At 41.1% G+C, this 20675-nt stretch overlaps 1 protein-coding gene across 1 annotated transcript in view; it reads left to right on the top strand.

Moving 5' to 3' along the window:
• The first annotated feature begins 6459 nt into the window (after positions 1-6459).
• LOC107376132 (pro-neuregulin-3, membrane-bound isoform) overlaps positions 6460-20675 on the top strand; it is a 679379-nt gene continuing 665163 nt past the window's right edge. The window contains exon 1 of the mRNA XM_015945082.3: positions 6460-8845. Within this exon, the coding sequence (XP_015800568.3) occupies positions 8158-8845 (688 nt within the window). The 5' untranslated portion in view covers positions 6460-8157. The remainder of the gene's footprint in view (positions 8846-20675) is intronic.

The raw sequence follows: 20675 nt of genomic DNA, 5'->3' as shown, positions 1-20675 counted from the left end.
TAGGAAATGTTACTGTGGCCGTGTGCAGAACTCAGCTGGAGTTCATGAATAATCAGTGGTCTACCTGCCGCTCTCTGCATCTCTGCTCAAAAGAATCCCGCTACGCTGAGTCCATATAAATAATATAATATAGGTAGAAACTGGATCTCTTTTGTGCTCCTTCTGGGTGTGTAAGTTAAGGGCATCAAGGGAGCCTGACAAACTGTAAGTTGAACCCAGTATCCAAGTCCGGATTGGGGCTTGGATCGGGAAGTAAAGCCAGAGTCCCGATCGAGTCTGACATCACATGATCGGGGCCGATTTCCGAGCATGTGATCGAATTGGGACATCCCTAGTTAAAATATATCCCATCATGCACTGGGTCACATGTAGAACCGCTTAATTGCTGCAGGGGATTTTATTTTATAGTCATTCTTTTGTATTTCCTCTTTGTAACATTTAAGAAGTTGAGGTCACAACTCACAGAACTGTCAGACACTGAAGTTTTATTTCAGATTTCTATTTAAACTCGTTTCAAAAGGGTTTTAGGGTGTTGAAAATGTGAAATAAACTCTGTATTTCTCCTATGTTAACTATAACAACAGGCTGCTTATGACTCATTTTCACACTTTGCCTGATTTCCATAAAAATATGGTTTATAAGGCTTCCAGGTTTTACTTAGATTTAAGGCTGCAAAGGTGGTTTTGTGTTTATGCGTTAAATCTGTGTATCCTTTTTACATGTTTACTGTTTGATTAGGTCTGGGTTGGATTTAATGATCCATGTTATGTGTCATTGTTTTAGTTTGTGATTTTGTTTGTTTACTTTTAGTTATCTTTTCAAATTAATTCATATTGTATTATCATTATTTTCTACTTATTTTATGTATTTCTGTATGTGCAAATGGGTATTTGTGGTGAGTCACTTGCTGTCCTGAAAGGAGGACCCCCTCGAAAACGAGATATCTTATCTCAAGGGGTTGTATCCACCTAAAACATAAGATAAATAAATAAATAAATAAATAAATAAATAAATACACACATACATACATACATACATAATTAAATAAGCTCTGAAAATAATTGCTAGGTCGTCGTCGTCTTCCTCCGCTTATCCGGGTCCGGGTCGCGGGGGCAGCATCCCATCTAGGGAGCTCCAGACCGTCCTCTCCCCGGCCTTCTCCACCAGCTCCTCCGGCAGGATCCCAAGGTGTTCCCGGACCAGATTGGAGATGTAACCTCTCCAACGTGTCCTGGGTGAACCCGGGGGCCTTCTGCCGGCAGGACATGCCCGAAACACCTCCCCAGGGAGACGTCCAGGAGGCATCCTGACCAGATGCCCAAACCACCTCAACTGGCTCCTTTCGATCCGGAGGAGCAGCGGTTCTACTCTGAATCCCTCCCGAATGTCCGAGCTCCTCACCCTATCTCTAAGGCTGAGCCCGGCCACCCTACGGAGGAAATTGTAAGGGATTTTATCAATGTATTTATCAATAAACCCTTTTCCTGCAGTCGAAGAGAAAAGGGAGACAGAACAAATAAGCAGACAAAGTCACCAGATTGTAATCTGTGGCAAAAGCACGAGACAAATGCCCCGAGTTCAGCTTGCAAGTTTATTTTATAACATGAAATATTAAATAACAGAGGTGTGTGTGTGTGTGTGCATGTGTGTGTGTGTGTGTGTGTGTGTTTGTGTGTGTGTGTGTGTGTGTGTTTGTGTGTGTGTGCGAATGGGAGAGAGGTCATGAGACAGTGTGTGTGTATGTGGGAAGCTACAAGGAGACAAGCGTGTGTGTGTTTATTCATTTTCATCTCTAGTCTGTTTAGATACACAAAAATTATGACATTTATCAAATGCAGTGTTTTATTTTGCAAATTTTTTTATTTGGTTACATTTACCGGCCTGCCTCTTTTTCTTTGGTTTGACTTCCCACCAGAATTGGCGCGGCTCACTCACGGCTCAAGAAAAAATTTGAGCTCACGCCAAAACAATCGCTGCACGGCTCGAGCCTTCATGTCACTTCACAGCTGATGTAACTGAGAGCGTAGGTTAACAAGGGTGCCGATTAGAAGCGCTTGTCGTTCCACGGCGCTTTGCGGCGCATCGTTGCGCTTCCGTGTTTGGTGTGTTCTGGACGTGAGACCCCACGAGGAATATGTGATACACAAAATAAGTGAGTGAGTTAAACTGAAGAGAAACAATTTTTTTTGATCAAACAGCAAATGAAAAACTGATGACTCTCAAAAGTGAACACATGGAGATAAAAGGGAGTGTTTTGATCTTTTAATAAGAAAAAATGTCTCATTTGCTTACTCTGGTGAGGGTACATTTTGATTTGAGACATAGAATTTCACATTACTCCCCTTACTACTTGGTGTAAATGTTGTGTAGAAATGTGTGTGTGTGTGTGTGTGTGTGTGGGTGTCTGCTCTGTCTTCTCCATCCCCAGTGAGTCATGGAGGATGGCTGCTTATACTGAGCCAGGATCCTCTGGAGGTTTCTTCCTGTTAAAAGGGAGTTTTCCTCTCCACTGTCGCTTTATGCTTGCTTAGTATGAGGATTGCTGTAAAGTCACTGACACTAGTCAGTGACTTGATGCAATTTGCTGGATTCCTTATATAGGAAACAATTTTCTGATTGGCTTAATGAACTGACCTGAATTGGAATGTTTACTATGTGAAGTGCCTTGAGATGACTCTTGTCGTGATTTGGTGCTATATAAATAAACTTGAATTTAATTGAATTATAGTTTTTATGCCATCTATGGTAAATGACCAGTGTTTAAATAGAATCTCCTTAAGTCCCACAACCCCCCAAAGGTGCTTTACAACACAACGGTAGTCATCCATTCACACAGTGGTGGTGATGAGCTACAGTGGAGCCACAGCAGCCCTGGGACACACTGACTGTACGACTCTACAGTTAAACTGTTAAATACCTCTGCGTCGGTGCGGTGACATGCACCACCATTAGTCGTCCTTGCGAGGGCGCTCCAGCAGGCTCTCAAAGACGGGCCGAGTCTATCCCACTTTTCTAAAACATCTGTCAAACGAGACGGAGAATGTAAACTTGTGATTGGTCAGGACTCCACTTTCATCAACAGCACTGCCATTGCGCCCTCAAAAACATACAGAAAGTTGAAGATATCTAGCAGCAGACATGGAGGAGCTTGAAGAATACCTCGCAGAAAAACTCTAAAAATATGAACGTTGTATTCACTTGTGACTGGAGGAGTGAAAAGTTAGACATCAAGTGCTTTAGTCATAAACAATAGTGATGGGAAACGTGGGTTTAGAGGTGGCGAACGCACGCAGAGATCTATGGGAAAGACTGTTGAGCCTGAAAAGAAAATACGTCACAAGACGATTCAGTCATGATGAAAATGTGAGAGAACATCTTTAAACTACACTTAAACACATATGATGTGTAGATCATTTAGTTTCATTCTGAGACAATGGTGAACAGAGGAGGAGATGCTGTAAATCATGGGAGGACAAGATGTACCACAGACAGATAACTGAAGTGGCTGATGTCAAGAAATCCTACCAATGGCTAGAAAGAGCTGGTCTGAAGGACAGCACAGAGGCTCATGATGGCTGCACAGGAACAGGCCCTGACCTACAACACCAGATGAGACCCAAGGTGTAGGCTATGCAAAGAGGTCCCTGAGACAATCCACCACAAAACTGCAGGGTGTAAGATGCTGGCAGGGAAAGCATACATGGAACGCCACAACCAAGTGGCAGGTATAGTGTACAGAAACATCTGTGCAGAGTATGGACTGGAAGCCCCACGGTCAAAGTGGGAAACACCCCCTAAGGTGGTAGAGAACAAGGGAGCCAAGCTCCTGTGGGACTTCCAAATGCAGACTGACAAAATGGTGATGGAGAAGAAACCGGACATTGTGGTGGTGGACAAACAGAGGACAGCCGTTGTGGTTGATGTGGCATTACCAAGGGATGCAACATCAGGAGAAAGGGACATGAGAAACTAGAGAAGTACCAGGGCCTCAAAGAAGAACGTAAGAAAGCCTGGAGGTGCCCGTGGTCATCAGGACACACGGGCAGTAACCCACAAACTGGAGGAGTGGCTAAAGCAGATCACAGAAAAAACATCCGACATCTCGGTCCAGAAAAGTGCAGTTCTAGGAACAGCTGAGAAACTGTGATAAACCCGCAAGCTCCCAGGCCTCTGGTGGAGGACTATCTCTGTGTCCTCGCCTGCATCATGGACTTAATGCATTTGAATTAAATGACCATTCATTCATTTGTTGTTTTCAACAGCCCTAACAGGCTGCCATCCCATACGTAGGAGTTTTTATGTGTTTTCTTTGTTTCATTTAGCCACAGAAATGCTGAAGAATTGTTGTTATTTTAGGCTTTTGACTCATTTTCAGTGTGATCATTGATTTTAAGCCTCTTCATTGTCGTTTGTCAGAAGACAAAGAGCCATGAAAACCCTCAGCATCACTAGAACTTTCCCAGTGGGCCAATCAAATGATTTTCCTTTTAGCAGATGACTTTCTGCAGGCCTTAATGCCTACAGGTCTGTAGGTCTTTTCTGCTGGTGGTGGGAGAGCTTTAGAAATGTGTTGAGATATAAAACCACTAAGATGCACAAAAACAGTTTTCTGACATGTTGAAGAACAAGCTTAAAATGGATTAAAACCGCTAACAGATACAAAAGAAGTCAAATCTTTTGTTTTGGATCGCTTTGATCTCCTCAGACCTGACTTTACTTCTTCATTTTTTTATGCAATAAATTCTAAAAAATGTTTTATACTTTGAATCTGAAGAGCAGCAAATTAAACAAACATATAGGAGAAACACATAGGAGGAGTGTTCAGCTACAATAAAGAAAATGACTGAGGTCTGCACCTATTAGATAAACTGTCTCACAATTTCCATTTGCTATAAATAAACATCATTAAACTGTACCTGCTTATTTATTTAGTCCAACTTTCAAGCTGCTTGTGTTTATTAAAACGTGCTTCATTTGCATGAAAATTAGAAAACAGCTTTTTAAAGTGTGCCAAAAACTATTCAGTCATTACAGACACAAATTAATAACACAATAATCCTCTTACACTGCGATTAAACAAGGACTTGTTCTAGTTAATTATGAACTTAATCAAAAGTACAGTCGGAAATGCGCCATGTGTTGTAGTACATGTCTGTTTATTTTAAAAACAGAGAAATGTGTTCAATATTAAATATATTGCTTGGAATAATAATGATAATAATAATAATAATAATATAACAATAATAATAACAATTATAAGTAATATTATTATTATTTGATTTATTCAGTCAGAAATATAACAAAACATCATATAATCATAAAGCATAAAACATTACATTCAAAGTGACTGAAAAGGCTCAGGCAGAAGCAAAATGCTTATATTTATGTCTGCCCTTTTTATTATATTATAATATAATAATGTCCTTGTTAATATAATAATAGTAATTAATTAAAACACAGACTGTCAAACTGAAATAACCTCCTCAATTCTGTACCTGGTATAAATATTGTTTTTGTAGTTATTATTAAACGGACTCATAGTAACACATAGTAATTATTATTGGTAATGCTTCACAATAAGGGCCCTTTTATTAATGTTACTTACTGCATTATTAAGCATAAATAAACAAATACAGTATTACTAACTGCTTAATTATATTATGTAATGCATTACTAGGCAGCCCCCCCCCCCCCCCCCCCCTCCACGCCAGCCCCACCACTGGTTCTTTGTCTTAACCTTAAGGACACTTAATAGGTAACAAAATCTGTAACTCTAATAAAGGGACACTTTGTTTATTAATGGTTAACAGTACTCTAAGTAATTTATTAAAGTAACCCTTATAGTAAAGTCATGCCATATAATAACTAACAATAACAGCAACAATAATAATAATACTTATTGTTATTATTATTATTATTATTATTATTATTATTATTATTATTATTATTATTATTATTATTATTATTATTATTACACCCCAAAAGCAAAGCAATACTTAAAATGTTAAGCCCTCAAGTAGTCTTATTTTTGTTAAATTCACCAAACTGTTTTCATTTATATTAACTGTAGGAGAGAAAATAAAAACAAGTAAACATTAATACTGTTTGCAGCAATAATTAAGAAACAAGTAAATAAATAAGTAAAACTCTTGCTAGCTTCGTTTTATAAAATAGATTTTTAAAATGGCTATGTCTTCTCTTTTGATGTTTTTGGGTGGGCGGGTTCTGTGAGTGATTGACAGCTCCTGCTTGGAGCCTCTGCTCGGCTAGTCTGGGACTTCTAGCCTGTAACTGCCTCGTGTGCCGCTGCAGAGCTCTCTGCTCCTCTCCCCTCCCTCTCTCATTATCTTTATCTGTACACACACCTCCACTCCCCCTTTTTCCTGATTTTCTGTATGCATGCTGCGTCTTTATTCTCTTCCTTCGCTGCTAACGGAGGTGGGCATGCTTCCCAGTGCTGGTGCATCCAGCAGGTGCAGCCTCCTTTCTCTCCTCCCTCCCTCCCTCTCTCCTTATCTCCCTCCCTTCCTTTTGCTCCACCAGTGTGCACTCCGCTCTGTCTGATTTTTTTCTTCCCCTCCTCATTCGTTCTCTGTCTCTCAGTGGCAGCGGCTCAGGGAGGCAGCTGTATGTGTGTCTGCATCACAGTGGCTACAGGTAAAGGCAGCTGCTGTGTTGGATGCTGTGAACTCCGATGAGGAGAAGGCGGTTGGGGAGCCTTTTGCTGCTTCATTTGCAAGTCCTCATTCCAGAGTGGGGCACACATTTTTAATCGTCTCCCAGAAAGCATCCTGGATGGAAGGACGGGCAGAGGATCCTCGCCAGCAGACCAACAAATCACAGGCTGAGTGAGAGGAGCGCAGGCTTTCAGGGACGTTTTGCAGAGAAAGCAGCAGACTCTGAGGAATATTCTTTGCTCTCCTGCTCATGGGTTTACTTTTATCTCTTGCTTTCTGATCTTTGCTTTAAATTATTTTTTGTCTCATCATCATCCACTCCCGTTTTTTTCCCTCTGTGGTGGAATGTCCCTACACATCTACGAGGGGAGGTTTTCTGAGTGCCTGCTGCAGTATTAACGAACAGTAACTGAAACGGCAGCGAGCTGAGCGGACAGCTTTGGGAAATCTGATCCACAGCCTGCTGGAGAAGGAGCAGGATCACTCGTTGCAGTTGCAGATTTATCCACCCTGTGATCCTGCATGACAACACCCCTCATTCTTTCATCCCTGCTCCCTCACTCTGTCCTGATGTAAAGTCATTCCTGTATTCTGATCTTGGAAAGTGACTGGATTTGGATGGTTTCTTTGAAGGTTTGCTGAGGAATTGGAGCATAAATGATGGGGAAGCAGCTCTGGATTAAAGAGTGATAAACAGGGAAGAAAGGAGAGAACGGAGCGTCAACGGCTGTTAATCTGAGAGCAGAGATTTATGTCATAGATCTTCCTTGTTTTTCTGTTTCAGTTAAAAACGAGATCCTCTTGGCTTTGAGGAAAGCTGATTGGCTAAAGGTGCCACGACAATAAACTGGGAAATATTGTACACTCTTTGGACCTCCCCTGGGTGAGAAAGCGGCTAGACCCACCCTACAAGTTTTCCTTATTGCTGTTTCGTCGTGGATTGTACAGGAAGGCTACATCAGGAGATACTAATTTTGGATTTCTGCTGCATCCGAACACTGATGCCATGGATTTCTCACATGCGCAAAAGTGAAGACATTGCTACCCACCCATCGTTTTTCTTGTTCCTCTTTTTTCCTGGCAGACACATCACTTCTTCCTCCTCTCCTCTTGCTTCCCTTACCGTGAACATTCTTGGAGTTTGCTGTTCGATATCAGGACTAAGCATGAACTAATCAGGCGATTTTCCTTCTACGCCACTGCTCCAATATCTCACTGGGTCTGTGAGTGTGTGCACTCGTGCTTTTGTGATTGTGTGTCTGCATGTATCTCCTACATCCTCTCTTTCTAACAATCCTTTGGAATACGTATTAAAATATTTCATACTGACACCTGGGAGTGTTTTGGAAAATAATCTACTTTGTTTTGCTTCCCATTTGTCTTTTTGATGTTTGGCACTGTTGAAAACCTTTGCGCCATGTGCCGTCAACGCTTATTGCAGGGTTAACCCTCAACGAGCCACAAAACCCGACAGGAAAGGATGAGTGAGTGTTCTGGGGCAGGTGCATCTGGGGCAGTCATCCTGGAGGAACCTGAGGGATCAGGGGTGGCTGGGGCCCGTGGAGAGGGGCAAGCTCAGGATCAGGGCCCTCTTCGTTGTGCAGTTTGGCCTCGCCAGCAGACATGGCTGTGTGTGGTGCCCTTACTCATTGGGTTTATTGGCCTTGGATTGAGCCTAATGCTACTGAAATGGATTGTTGTGGGTACTGTGCGGGATTATGTGCCAACTGATCTAGTGGATGCTAACAGAATAGGCCAAGATCCTATCTTTCTTTCAAAGCCAAGTGGTATTCCTAAAGGTCCAGATACCACCACTACAACTACTCCTACAATGGATGGTGGGAACCCCACATCTAGAACTGCAACTGTTGCAAAAGGTAGAACTCGAACTACTTCTACGACCACAACTACAAACGCCAGACGGGGCGGGGCCTCTGGTACTCAGGTGACTCCTCGGAATCCTGGAAATCGTAATGGACCTTCAGGGTTTACTACGACCATTGCAGCGCCACGAACAACCTTTGTAATTGGAGCGGCAACTACCAGCTCGACTCCGTCCAATCCGACGGTTCTCCATGACTCAACGCAAATGTGGACTATGGAGCATACTACTACTGAAGCGGTTTCCACCACACTGACAACACGTACACACAACCACCGGAAAACACGTAAGTCTTTTGCATCGTTCGGCTGTTTTTAAGTTGGATTGGTTCTAGAGCTTCATCAACAAATGATCTTTGTTCAGGGTGAAAATGTCTGTTTGTCAGGTTGGCTGAGTTTTCCTTATTGGCAAACTATATTAAGAGCGGTTGTTGTAAAGCTACTGAGGGTTACTCATCAATAGCTGAGCTGTGGATGGCTCAGCTATGTTTCTTTGGTGCTTCCTCTGTGTATAGAACCCATTAGCAGAATGGTCTAAAAAGACCATAAATACAGATTATAATCCAAATGGATGAACTTTTGGTCACAGACAGAGTATATCAGCCTCTGTCTGCAGAAATGCATTAAAAAATGATGGAAGTATGGCACTGGCATAGACAGGAAGCACTTGTGTTGGTGATGACTAAAAATGGAATAAGAAACCGTGTAAGGATTTCTGGGAATATGCCATTATTTGATATTTATGTGATAGGAAAGAGAATGCACTGATGCTGCATGTACACAGAGTACTGTTGTTTACCTGTAGCCTTACATTGGTGCCCCACCCCCATCAGATTAAAGCACCCATTAGTCATATTTGGGCTAGTGGGGAGGAACTGCAGGCAGATCTGTTTGTTAATGGATGCTGATTTTTCTCATTCCATGTTTTTATCACCTCTGTCCTTGACACAAGTTATGTGAGTGTCTGGGTTATTGATTAAAGCTATGGGGGGATTTTCTTGCAACAATCAATGACTCACTCACACACACACACACACGCACGCACACGCACGCACGCACACACACACACACACACACACACACACACACTCAGAGCTTCCTCCATGATGGAACGCGGCTCTAAAATGGTATTATGTTGTGTGCAGGACCTGCTGATGGGGTTTGCTTATCTGATCAACTGTTGAAATCACAGAAGTGGCTTTATTTTTCATGCAGGGCAGCATCTCCTATGTGAGGACACTCCCCTATGTCTATTCTTCACCAACGTTTGAGGAATACGTAGACCTTTGATGAATAGCTTTTGCATCAAAATTTCACGTTGTCTGATCTCATCTTCTGATTAACTGGCTTTGGGTCACAAGGACCACAGCCCAGAATGTCCTCCTTCTGCTGACACCACATCAGCTGACGCCTCTCTGTGCCGAGTCTTTCCCGGGTGTCGTAGCTACTCGACCCATCATCAAGGCAGAGCCCGGTTTTCCCGTGGAGGAGAATCTTTTTAATTTTGCGATCTTGTCCTTTTGGTCCTTACCCAAACCATACATAGACTGGCCATGCTTCCCTCCTAAATTTCAACTGCTTCGCTTCAGGCAGGGCTGTAGTTGTATTTTGTGAAAGACGTGTTCCTCTTAGCTTCATCAGACCAGATCTCCCAGCCACCAAAGCTGACCCCTCACCCTCTACTGAGACTTTTAGCATTTGCCCAGAATCATTTTCTAGTTAACGGTAGAATCTGGACCAAAACACCTTCTGGTCACCTATTTGTCTTCACTACTGTCTAAAGATGTGGATGGTTCTCTTACCACAGAAACCAGGGAGAATTCTCCGTGACAAGAAGAAAATGTGCATTATTTCATTAGCGACAGAAAAAAAGGGCACCATTCATCACCATCCATTCATTTATTAATTAACCATTTAAAAAAATTCCATTTTTTTTCAGCAAGTGCTCAAGAAAGCCATTAAGCCTCACTGATGGATATCCTATGGAAAATGTCACTTCTTCTCCAGCACGCCTGGAAAGTTCCACCACAGCGGAGTTGGTTCGATAATCCTAAACACCCTTCACCCTCCCACCCCTTCGATTCCACCACCCACACGCTGCCTTGATTTGAAAAGGCCATCATTTTCACATTAACGTTCCAGTCTGTGTAAATGCCTTCTGTGGTATTACTGAATCGACTGTGTTGGACTGGATTCAACAAAACCCAGAGAATTTTGGTGGAGTCCATCTGTGTGCTCTTATCAGTGCAAAATTAAGAGCGACATAGATTTCTATGTCCCACTGGGCTGCATTGAGCAAACCCATCCAAACAAATCACCCCTAAACCTCTGTTTATCACTACTCCTATATATTCTCCCATTCTTTTCTGGAAAATGTGTTTTCATATGTTTAGGATCATATTTGTTCTCGGTACGACCGGAACAAACGTTCATTTTAAGCCTGCTGATTCCAAGCCTCTTATCAAAATGCACGCTTGTGTTGGGAACCACTTCCACAAATCCAAACCTTCATCTTTTTATTAAGCAGACACATGTTGCCAACACACTCTCTAATCTTTTCCCATGTGGACAAACAGCTATCCAACCTTTGGACATGCAGATGTGAAGGGTTTTATTTTGATTTTTGGAAGATCTGAACATGAGTAGAACTCTAGTGTCATGAAGCTCCGGTGACATTCCAGCTCATCCTAACTGTCAACAAGTCAAGATCTGAAAAGTGCAGCACAGAGATATGATAGTTAAGATGTCACGCATCTAGCAAATGTCACTTTGCAAGAATGAGTGACATTAAAAAGAAATGTCTGGATGTTTTAACATCTGGAGATACCCCCGAGCGATGAGATGCAGAAGAAAGACGTCATACCATAAGTAATGCAGATGAGGTCACTGAGATAATGCCACAAGGATACAAATCAGATCTGAGCCCTCTGGAGATTAGGTGACAGTCAAAGAGGGAGAATCAGGAAAAGGGAAAAAACACATCCCTAAAATTGATTTTCAGAATTAACTTTACTTTTGTTCTCAAGAATATAATGATGACTGCTCAAGTGTTATTCTAGATGCTAAAACATTCAGATTTAGTGGTTGCTATGAGGCCTTACTGAACCACTGAGACAAGCTTTAAGAGTACTTTTCTTTCCTAATTATTTATATTGGAACTCTTATTATAAGCTTCAAAGATCAGTAGAATTATGTTTATTTACTATTGGAAACTGTTCTTGGAGCCTCTATAAAGCACATGGAATTGTGTTGGGGCTCACAATGACTCAGGAGCCCTGATGAGTGGCCAAACTCAACCCCATAAATAAGATCTGAAAGAAAAAAACTGTGGGTGGTGTGTGTGTATGTATGTGTGTGTGTGTGTGTGTGTGTGTGTGTGTGTGGGGGGGGGTGATCTTGTCTAACAAGAGCGTTAGCAACTCAGGCTAGCATTATTAGCAGCAGTTTTGGGTAAGTAACTGTAATACATTACTTATTACTTGTTACCCTCATTTTAAAGTAATTCATTACATTACAATATTACTGATTTTAAAATGTAAGGCATCACACTACTTTTGGATTACTTTAGGTTACGTTGACCTACCTGACGCTAAAAATGCATTGTAATTACAGCATTACTGACAATTATACCGAGTAAATTTTACCATTTTCTTTCCCTGTAATGCCTTACATTACCACATTACAGCAAAAAGCAGTGCATTACAGTAATTTGTTACTTTTGTACCGCGTTACTCCCAACACTGATTAGCACCCAGGCCTAGCATTGTTAATGCGGTTAGCATTACCCCATCCAGTGTTTATTCATGACCCTGAAGTTGTTTGGGACATGCAGATGTAAGGAGGTGTGGCTTGCATATTATGTTAAACCAGCTTATCTCAGAAACAACCACCTCTCCCTCACCTTTTCAAGATGACCTATTTGCATAGAGTCATACGAACATGCCTCTGACTTTCTGGTATGCTACATAGACACCCTGAACTATCGATTTTCAACAACAACAGAGTAAACGTGGTTTGAAAGTCTACTGACCCTTTAAAAAGCTGACATTTAGCACCTGCTTGGATTGTTACTTTTCCTAGTTATGTTTGGGCTTCACATAAATTGTACTTTTTCCATTTCTACATCGGGGCCTTTGAAAGCCATTCTGAAATATTCTATTTTTTAAAGTAGTGCCACTATAGTGATATATGGATAAACATGCAGTGAAATCTTTAGAAAAGAAGTGTTTTCCAATGTGGTGGTCAAGTCCAGGCCAAAGAAAGGTTCAGTGTGAGGTTTTTACTCTGTGCCACTAAGCAGGATTAGGTTTCAGGAAAACAGTGTTCCAGTGGCCTAAATCCAGCTTAACAATCCCACACTCCAGCTGTGAATAAAAAACCAGAATCAGAATAATGAACAGGGCTGTATCAGACAACCTATCAGTCACCCTCTACATGGTTTTACAAGCAGCAGGCTGACTGCTGAGGGATTGTGATGATACATGGACTGCAGCGGGATGTTTTTCATTAAATGATGCCGAGGTGACATGTTTAAGATGGCGCTTTCTCATAGCTGTGTTTCAGGATCCCTCAAGGGTGCTGCGACAAGGGCTGGGGAATGAGTTTATGCTTCTATTATCAACCCAGATGTGACAACTACACAGAAGAAAACTGTGATTGTTCCTGCTTTCTTTGACAACTGCATATTTTGCAGGAAGGTTTTTTCATTTTATGACAATTTTATGAGATTTCACACTTTCATACATGATGAAAACTAAAATATGTTGGATAATTTGAAAATATATCCATATAATTTTCTTCGACACATCCAGCTGTCATGGAGCTTGTACTGCACGAAGAAATTCAGGTCTTAGGCTTGCTAAATGTATTTCAAAGCTGTAGTATCCGATTCCTGGTAACCAGACCCATCCTTTCTTTGCATTATCAGCACTCAAGTCTGGCTGCACCACAGAAACATTCTGGGACACAAAAGGGGATAAAAGCACATTGATTTGTTTGCATTTCTTCAAATTATAATGATTTTGGGGTCAAGACTGCAGCAACGCTCGGCTGTAAAGAAGTCACTAGGAAGAAGAGGTTTTGAAGAAATGTGTGTTTATTTCCATGGAGGACTGCTTTACTGCAGAATCTAGAATTTCTGAAAAATGCTTAACCATGAAAATTCCATCTTGGAGGATGATAACTGCAACCAGCAGGCTCACCTCACCTCGCTGCCGACATCTGGTGGGTCCGACAGCTACACATGTTTACATAAGCTTCTGCACGTCGGTTATGTAAACACTTTATTATGTTAGGAGGAAGATGGATAAGGTCTCGGTTGGGTTTTAGAAGCCTCAATATGCTTAGAAACATATGAATATAAATAATACTATTCCTCATGGCCCATATGCAGGTTTCATCTTGTAAAAGCTGAATCTCCTGCAGGAATTTTCCTGATTTTACATTTTCACAGCCATTCTTGGTCCGTGCAGTCTGTTTAGAGCCCTCATCAGCTGTGATCTAAAGTTGTGATTAAATTCATTAGATAAAGTAACATGAACTCTAAACCCAATGACCTCCCTCCCCTGTCTAAATGAAGGTGATGAGCGCTGCTTATCGTGGCTGCATGCACTGATGTTTGGAGAGTCCCCTACCCCACCTCCCCACCTAGTGGACACTTATGTTGTGTAATGTCTGAAGTCTGTTGCATTTCTGTCTGAGGTGTTTTTTGCATAGCAAAGCTGCCCTCTCTGTGGAGGGTAACTCTGAAGTGCCTTTTTTTCCTCCACCTGAGCCAATCCTCATGTAAACCCTCTGATCTCTTTTAAGGTAGTGCGACTCGGGTTGCGAATGACCACAGTCACCAATTCTTGTCATGTGTTTATGCCTACGTATGTCTGATCTCTGAATTGTGTGTACTGAAACTCTAATTTCACTCTGGGATTAATAAAGTATCTTGAATTGAATTGAACTGAATTGAATTGAACACATATTGTCTTGGAGAATGTTTTCATTTTGTTTTGTCACACATTTAAATCAAACCTGCGCACCAATACACTTCATCTCTATCAGTGCTTGACAATGTCAGGGGCATCACTGAACATTAATGTTCCAATCATCTCTCAGGGAAAGTTCAAAGGTTTTAAACCAAATGTTTTGTTCTAAGTATTAAAGCATGGATTATTATTCCACAAAGCTGCTTAGTAACTACTTCACATCAGGACCATGCACTGCACATTTCTGTGACTAAATGGAGTCACTGAATGTGACTCAGTTCTGAACTCTTGTATCAATGCAAAGTGAAATGAGAACGTTTCCCAACGCCTGATTGCATTGCTGCCATTTTTTTTAAACCCAGAAATCAAACAAAAGCTTTCTAGTGGTGGAAAATATTAAAAATAAATATTTCTAGGTGTGGACTGCGCAGTGATGCAGTGGTTAGAGCTGTTGCCTTGCAGCAAGAAGGTCCTAGGTTTGCTTCCCAGCCTGGGATCTTTCTGCATGGAGTTAGCATGTTCTCCCTGTGCATGCGTGGGTTCTCTCCGGGTACTCCGGCTTCCTCCCACAGTCCAAAAACATGACTGTTAAGTTGATTGGTCTGTCTAAATTGTCCTTAAGTGTGAGAGTGTGTGTGTGTGTGTGATTGTTTGTCCTGTGTGTGTCTCTGTGTTGGCCTGCGATGGACTGGCTCTCTGTCCAGGGTATACCCTGCCTGATTGCCCATTGACTGCTGGAGTAAGGAACCAGCCCCCCTTTCAGCACAAAGGGCCTTTAAAGCGGCCGCTCATCCATGTAAATATTACACATGTTACTTACGATCTGTTTTGTTTACCACCCTGTCATCTAGAAGCAGCTTTAAACTTCCTGCTGACTTCCTCTGGACTGATTCAGGCTGCCGCTGCGTCTGACCACAAACTGAAAACATCAAAAAGCTGTCATCTCACCCGAGTCAGACTTTTAATTTGGAGTTGATGCCATGCAAGTAAAACTTAACGTCACTTTGATTCATTCTGATGAAATGACTTGCAGGGGGAAGAGTGATGAAACTTTAATGACACGAAAGAGAAACATGTTCAATATGTAGTGGAGAGTTTAAATAATTGAAGATGCCCCTTTTACAAATTATCCCGAGCCGAGCAATTCTCCGTACATCTTCAGAAAACGAAGGTGCTCTGCTTCTTCCACATGTCTCCTGTGGAAATTTGAGAGGGATTGTTTTCTGAGATTTGTCGTTAAATCTCGATGCATGAACACTTAAAATGAAAGTGTTTTTCAGCTTGCAGCTACCTTCATTGGGAGAAGTTTGCAGCACATTGGAGGGATTGAGAAGAGCTGATGAGAAGTTAAAGAAGTTAACTCTTTTCCAGGATTGACTCGCCCTGTGTCAGTCCTCCAGAGGAAGCTGCCCTCGGCTCGATAACTGCTCCAATGTCCTCGTTCCCCGAGGCGTTCAGTTCAGACTGCTGGTGGAAAATGCACACATTGATAGAACCAAGTCTCGTTTAGCAGATTTGAGTGAGTGGATTGACTTATCTCGACACAAATGCACGACACAACACTTGAATATTCAACCTGGGTGTTAGAGTTGCAGAAAATCTATATCAATCTTGTTTTTTTATTCAGAGATATTTAATGAAGCTTTATCAAACTTGGATAGAAATATTGTCTGCATTGTTTCAAGGTTAGAAGAAAAATGATTGATTTTCATGAGGTGTTAAGAGATAACCCACCATCACCTCTCTCCTATTAAATCTGTCGGCCTGCAGCAAAAACTGTTTAACAAGAGGAACCAAATAAATACCAGGATGTTATAAGTTCTGTCCTAGCCAGCAGCCGGCGTTGCAGCTTGTTTCTCTGTAGTTACATCAGAAGGAAGTGTGTTGCAAAGAAAGGAAGTTCTAACAAATAATCTGACCTGCAGATGCACTCAAAGAACAACACGACTTAAAATAAAGATGGAGCATTCCTGTCACCCGCCACCGTTCAGACCAGAGATTTATCTTGAGGAATGGTGGGATTGTAGTTGTTATGTTTAAATCTTGACATAGAGCACAATCTCATGCAGTATTTAAGATTTTTGTGCAATTTGTTACAACTCCCATTATGTGGCAGGGATTAATCGTATCTACTGTATAAACATACAAAGCAACTTGCATATTTGTGAAACTCACCGAATTTTCTGTTCAGTTCATTTTTCCATTGAGGATGAGTTTCATGTATGTGACACCAAATCTTAGCTCAAAATGTGTGAAATAGAATTGGAGACATTTTTGTGTTTGTGAGCGTTGAGTAACTGTGGCAGCGAGTTGCTAAAATTCTTGACTTAATGACGATGTAGACTGTTTTTTTTCCAGATGTGTCTTCACACTAACCATAAAGCTTCTGATGAGTAACAGGTTGTCAGTAGCAACATCTCCAAAACGCTCTAACCTAATAGTCACACAACAACACAACGGGATGTTCAAAGTCTGTGTCGACGATGAGGAGCTACAACTCGAATAAGAAAAACTAAATGATAAATTGTGCTCTTGTTTTTTCCTTTTGGTGCTGCTATGATGTTTCATGCTTTGAGCCAACTTTGCTGTTACAAGTTCTGTGTGAGGTGGGGTTGGAACAGAAAAGGCTGTTGACTCTCTCCAGCAGTGAACCACTTGTAATTTGTTTGTGAACGCTTCTCTTTGTGAATTATGTTTCCCAACTCCGTGTAACAAATCGGCAGTAATAGGTTTTTGTTCATTCAGGGTTTCCTTTCAACATTATTGTTGCAATTTGTGCAAGTCTGAGACACTCTGCAAATCCATCTTTTAATCCAAAAGCAGACAAACTGTTGCACATTTTCCAACAACATTTTACACATAAAAAGTTGCAATGATTTGATTCATTTTGAAACTGATTTGCAAAATATGCCACAGATGATCATGCAACAAAAATACATTCAGTTAAGAATTTTAGGTTAAAGAAACAGTTATTTAAAATAAAACTCAATATTCTCACACCCGAAGCGTCGAAAACTGACGATGGGTGACCCAGCGTTTGTTTCCGACGCGTTGGGGGCTCCAACCAACTTTTAACCTCTAACCTCTTGCTTTTTAACCTTCCACTTACCCCTAGCCTAACCTTAACCCTGTTTCTCATTCTAAACTTCCCGTTAACCATGTTTGAGAGGGATGTTTCAACAAGGAACAAAGTTTTGCATGCACAAGAGGGTTAAGGTTAGTATGGGGTGAGGGGAAGGTTAAATAGCAAGAGGGTCAGAGTTTGGTTAAATCTCTGTTTTACTGCGGAGGTCGAAAACCAATGCTCTGGCACAGCTCATCGCCTCTGGAAGGGTTGGGGCTCCCAACGCATCAGAAACAAATGCTTTGGTCACCCAGCCTCATTTTTCAATGCTTCTGGTGTGAGAATTTGTTGTAAAACTACCGGTACAAGCGTTGTTAAACCAAATGTTTTCCCACTAAGCTCTTTTACACCAATTCGAGGTGAGCTGAGCTTCAGATGGCAAGATTTGGAGTCTTATTTCCTGATTTTCCAACATCTTGTCTCTGATTGGCTAATAGAAACAAGACTCTACCACTGACTCCATTTGCTTTGCAACGCTTATGTTTTATTTCCACAAATAACACAAGCCTGAAGGAGTTCTGCTGTGTGGTGGAGCTGCTAATGCTAACATACCGTACCAGTTTAATTATCAAGCACATTTAAAAACAGCATGGGAGCTGACCAAAGCGCCTCACATGCAGGTGATACAGTAATTATGCAAGACTAATAAGCAACGAATAAAAACATGATAATAAAATGAGACGTCTAATCGTCCGATTGAAACAGTCAGTGATACCGGATAAAATTGTACAGAAAAAACTAAAAGAGCTAAAATATTACACAACGGTGATGCATGATTCAAGAACCACAGACAAAAGCTCTAAAAGCTAAAATGTAACCCAGTTACAAGGCCTGATCATAATAGTTAGCTAGATAGCAGTTAGCTTCTACTAGCCAAGATGTGCTCTGCTCTCTCCTGAGGGTAAATCCACATGTCAGTCATAAGTCCATGAACCATTCATTGACTCTCTTGTGTAATTAAAATTTGCAGATTGAAAATTACATGTAAGAAATGGTTCCTCGGTGAACTAATGTCTTCCGAGCCAATATGTGATTGGGAGCGGTGGTGCGAGTGTTTCACTGCTTGTAGTGTTGGTTTTGAATCACCTGACATCCTAAAGTGCCTCCGCCCAGATAAGCACAAAACAAATCTTCCTGCCAGAATCATTTCCAGACTAACCTTTCAGCAGCAGTGCATGAATCTTTGGGTGGACCGAGAGATTATTTATCTACCAGCTGTGAATGTGCGAATAAAAGCTTCGCCTGGTGAGGTTTGGAATGGAGAGATAATCACACACTTGTTGGTGCAGCACTTGAACTTCTAAAGAATTAAATTATACCTTATTAATTTGTATAGGGGAAGTATGCATCAGTAGTGTAAACAGTAGGGAGTGAATCATTAAGTATTCTTGAAACTCTCCATTTCAGTCTAAACTTAATTCAGCCATACCTGCTGTTTCTTTCCATGACTGCATTTTACTTTTAAGCTTCCATTCTAAAAAAAATACTGTTTTTCCTGCAGAAAAGGCACATATTGCATGGAAATCTTTGGATTGATGGTCTGACCCCATTTTAGCACTGAGCTTCTGTAAATAATTCCCAGTATAAAGTCTCTCCTTCCCTGTTGCTCATTATGCTGCTCGCACCTGGCAGTACACAGTGTCGTTAGCAAAGATAAAACGCCTTTGTGAGCACAGAGACAGCAGGGATCCAAATAGCTCTGTTCAGAACAGGTTCTGGGTTGATTTTTCTATCACTGTGGAGCTCCACTATGAGGCCTCTCTCCATCCTTTCACTGCCACCCCCGGCGCTCCTCAAGGTCAGCTCGTCTGATTCATGCTACCTGTATTCCTGCTGCAGATGCTAACAAAGGAATGCCATTATGGGTGGAGATATACAAGAGAACTTTCAATAAAAAGCTGTTTTAAATCAAAACACATCAAAGGTAACAGAGAGTCCCCTGTTTATTGTTTTGCAGCCATTTCCTGAACATAATTTCATCATATTTTAGTGCATAAAGGGAAAAGATGCAGCACAAAGGTAATTTTATTACTGCTGCATAATTACTTTTAAGTGCAATTAGTAAAGTGTAAATAAGCCTTTGTGGTTTTGATGAGATGTCACTCAAATTCACGAGTGTTATTGCTAAAAAGTGAGTTGTTTTAGATAAAAGCAGTTTTTTTTGTTAGGAAGTAAAAATAGGAACTGATTATGAGTTGTAACCCACAGACAGCATCATTTACCAACATACTAGACTGTTTTACTCATTACCCTTGTTCACACTGACATTTAATGCAACACACTCCTAACAGTCGTAAACAACCCTCCTGCAGTCAGCTGTAGCTAGCACTATCAGTGAGCTAACACTAACATAGGCTAACTGATACTAAATAAGCCACAAAGTAAAAAGATCCACACAGTTGGGCAAAAAATGTTATAACAAGTCCAGCAGCAACAAAGCCAGGTCACCATCAGTCTGTGATGTCATTGCCTTCTTCAGCTCCTTACAACTAGTGTAGGCCACACCGGTGCTTTAGTTCTTTGTTTAGCCTCCAAAGACATTACTCTCTAACTTTTTTTCCAAGTGCTTACATAACATTCACAAAAAAGCAAAAACCATGCATGTGCATTTCTATCGATAAGATAGGAATTGATAAGAGAAATCTGATTAGTGATTCTTAACTTTTTAGCTCTTGACCTATGTACAGCAAATATTTGTGACCCTAAATATCACATGTTCAACTACACAAGTATTGTTAGACAGCTAAATGACCGCAGGCATAATGTAAACTTGTGGTATGATGCATCACTGTAACTACTGTCTTTGACAGTAATCAAAGGTGGATTTTTTTAAAATCATGAATCACTTTTCAGTTTTTGATTTGTAGCGGAATATAGTTGATATATTCTTACACTTTATTAAGGTAAAGAGACTGATCTTACCTTAGAATCAGAAGAGGTTGTTTTTACCACAGGGAATTTTATTCAAACACTTTGTATTGACTTAGAGACAAGAAAAGAGAAATATGGGACGTTTAA

Source organism: Nothobranchius furzeri, chromosome 12, assembly GCF_043380555.1.
Source record: "Nothobranchius furzeri strain GRZ-AD chromosome 12, NfurGRZ-RIMD1, whole genome shotgun sequence".
In the NCBI taxonomy this organism is placed as follows: Eukaryota; Metazoa; Chordata; class Actinopteri; order Cyprinodontiformes; family Nothobranchiidae; genus Nothobranchius; species Nothobranchius furzeri.
The sequence above is the reverse complement of the archived record's forward strand: the minus strand, read 5'-3'. Positions and strand labels throughout refer to the sequence as shown.